The sequence below is a fragment of the Oryctolagus cuniculus genome, chromosome 4 (genome assembly GCF_964237555.1).
Source record: "Oryctolagus cuniculus chromosome 4, mOryCun1.1, whole genome shotgun sequence".
Lineage (NCBI taxonomy): Eukaryota > Metazoa > Chordata > Mammalia > Lagomorpha > Leporidae > Oryctolagus > Oryctolagus cuniculus.
This window is the reverse complement of record NC_091435.1, coordinates 120,071,305-120,074,341: the sequence shown is the minus strand read 5'-3', so window position 1 is coordinate 120,074,341 and position 3,037 is coordinate 120,071,305. Positions and strand designations below refer to the sequence as shown.

The 3,037-nt window shown below is 41.5% G+C and overlaps 1 protein-coding gene across 1 annotated transcript; it reads left to right on the top strand.

The window, feature by feature from the left end:
• Positions 1–389: 389 nt before the first annotated feature.
• ARL14 (ARF like GTPase 14) lies at positions 390–2,537 on the top strand. The gene has a single exon (XM_008266417.4). It carries the CDS (start codon positions 591–593, stop codon positions 1,167–1,169), a length of 579 nt encoding a protein of 192 aa, XP_008264639.1. The 5' UTR covers positions 390–590; the 3' UTR covers positions 1,170–2,537.
• The last annotated feature ends 500 nt before the right edge of the window (positions 2,538–3,037 follow it).

Sequence of the window (3,037 nt, the reverse complement as noted above, 5' to 3'; positions counted from 1 at the left end):
GTTCCCTACTGAGTAATCTGGACAAAGGGAAAGTACTTAAGATACTAAGGAGGGAGTGGAGATAAACACTTTCTTCATGATAGAAGAAGCCTGGTTACTTATTTACGATTAGGATAAGATAGCTGACCAACTAGAGAGGTTCTACAAAAAGTTCAAGAGAAAACTTAAAGTTAAAAGTTCAGTTAAAACAAAAAGTTAAGTTTCATTCTGCTGCCAAGTCTTGTTGATGTGCATGTTGTCTGAACCTTCAATTTCCTCCTGATTCCTAGCACCTGCCAAGGAACAAAACCGCAGCATCACCTGGGCAGGCCACGCCCTACCACACTCACTCACAAAGAATTTCCCCTTTGAGCCACTATGACATTGGCTGGTTACTCACACCACGGATTCCTCGGGATTGGCTAGCACTACAAATAAAATTCTGTTTGCCTACAATCAAGTTGATAAGCCACAATATAAATATGGACAGGATCCTGTTCCTGGAATATAGCATGAAGCATTCGCTTTCTTCTTGCCTCACGTGAGACTCAGAAACAACATATTGTCTCGCACCAAAAGAAAAAGTTCTTTAAAGAAAGCAAAAGCCCAAAATGGGTCTGCTGAGTTCCAAAAACCCGAGGGCCAAGCAAGCCCAAATTCTGCTCCTGGGACTTGATTCGGCTGGGAAGTCGACTCTCCTTTACAAACTAAAGCTTGATAAGGATATTGCCACCATCCCAACGATAGGCTTCAATGTGGAGATGCTCGAGTTTGAGAAGAGTCTCTCGCTCACAGTTTGGGACGTCGGAGGACAGGAAAAGATGAGAACTGTCTGGAGCTACTACTGTGAGAACACTGACGGGCTGGTGTATGTCGTGGACAGTTCTGACAAACAGCGCCTGGAGAAGTCCCGCAAAGAGTTTGAACACATTTTGAAGAACGAACACATTCAACACGTGCCGGTTGTCCTATTAGCCAACAAACAAGACGTGCCCGGAGCTCTGAGCGCCGAGGACATTACCAGAATGTTTAAAGTGAAGAAGCTCTGCAGTGACCGGAACTGGTATGTTCAACCCTGCTGTGCCGTCACCGGGGACGGGCTGGCGGAGGGATTCAGGAAATTAGCCGGATTCGTGAAAAGCCACATGAAATCAGGAGGAGACACATTAGCATTCTTCAAGCAGAAATGAGACTATGAAAAGGTCCAAGCCTCCAAAGAGACTGAGGAAATTGAAACGGTAATTTTTTTTCCCATGTCAAGTGGGACAAACAAGTTATTGAATTGGCCAACTTTTCCTGAGATGTTATTTCATTTAAGTTCAGTTCAACTAAGAATTATATATAAAAAATATTTGTTTTTAGCCAGGAACCTTTGCTAACTGTGTGATAATGATCCTGGAGAATGAAAAATTTATAATCTGCAAAATTTGAACACGATGGATGATTCAGAATAGTCATATTTGCAATGAAACTAAATCTTGCTTTATTGTGACTACTAGTAACAAAGCTTAAGGTAGCTGTCAACAAACAGAGACATAATTATTTCCAGTTATTTACAGCTGTTACAAGCATTGAAATGCCACCATGCTTCTATGTAATAACCAAGTGGTGTGAAAAATGAACTTTAAATTATGGAAAGAAACAAGTTTGATGTTAAAATTTTGTAAATATTTATTACCTAAATTAAGCTTTTCTTCTGGATTCCTGATAGCTGTTTGAAATCTATTACTGGGAACTTTGTCCAATGTGTCTTGAACAACAAACTGTCATAGAGAGCACAAATGTCTAACTTAAAACTCTGGGGAGCAGGTTAGCAACTTAGGGTAAGATCTAGTTCTAGGGCTCAGCAGCCCCAAGACCTGCTTCAGTGCAATTCAATGTAATAGTCTTATGTGGGCACCTCTGCACAGCTCATTGTACTGACCAAACAGGAAGCAGACCCAGACTTTGCTCCCTGAGAACTTGCAGTTCACAGGAGGAAACAACGTAAAGCTAGGGCTAGAGTAGGACAGTAAGTGCTTCAGACTATTGCAGGAGAGACTGTTTTGACCTGGAAGAACAGGGAATGCTTCAGGCAGGAGATGGCGTTTAAGGGGTCCCTAACTCCCAGGGTGTCTAAGAGGAACCCTAACTCCCTAACTCTCAGGGACCCCATGAAGGTGCTGGTTAGTCACTGGAAGTTCCCATTGCTAGGAATCTCTCTAGATGGCTGTGTGACAAGGAGAGGGGAAGTGGGCAGAGGAACTGGAGAGTGAACTGGAATTCCCCTAAGAGGCTCAGGACCCCCAGAGGGGCACAAGAACTAACAGTGAACACTCTTCCCTGCTACCCCACCTCTAGCAAGGCTCATTTGAGCTAGAAGCAAGCCTCAGACCTCATAGCAGCCCCCACAACCCCAAATGTTAAGGTCACACAGGAAAATAAAAGTACACTTAACCAAAGGTGCCAGCTCCTGGATTTCTTTCATGGTTTTCTTCTCTCATCTCAGCCATACTTTTTTTTTTTTTTTTAGCAAAGATTTGAGCACTTCCTTCAGTGCTACATGAATAATGATTCAACTAATAAAACAGACATACACATAATAATAGTTATCATGGGTTGAATACTTGTGTTTGCCGGGTATTGTGCTAAGCACTTTCACATATCTTCTCATTAAATGTTCACAACTACCCTGAGAAAGGTATGGGGAAATTTTGGGTAGTTTGTGGAAAAATGGAATTAAAAGATAGGTTGATTTTGGTGTAAAATTTTGGAAATCCGTGGCTAGTTTTTTCAGAATATGTATTTTCCGTGAACTTCTTGAAGACCCCTTGTATGCATGGGTTCCCAAATATTTTGCACCAAAGTGAACCTATCTTTTAATTCTATTTTTCCAGGAACTTTTTGAAGAAGCCTCATAGTTATTACTATTTCAGTTTTACAGATGAGAGTTCTGAAACTAAACAAGGTTAAACAACCACAACCACACAAAACTGCTTGGCATTTTAACTGAGGAGCAGCACAGCTAAGATGCAAATTCAGGTGTGTCTGAATTGCCATGATACTATTTTACAATAAG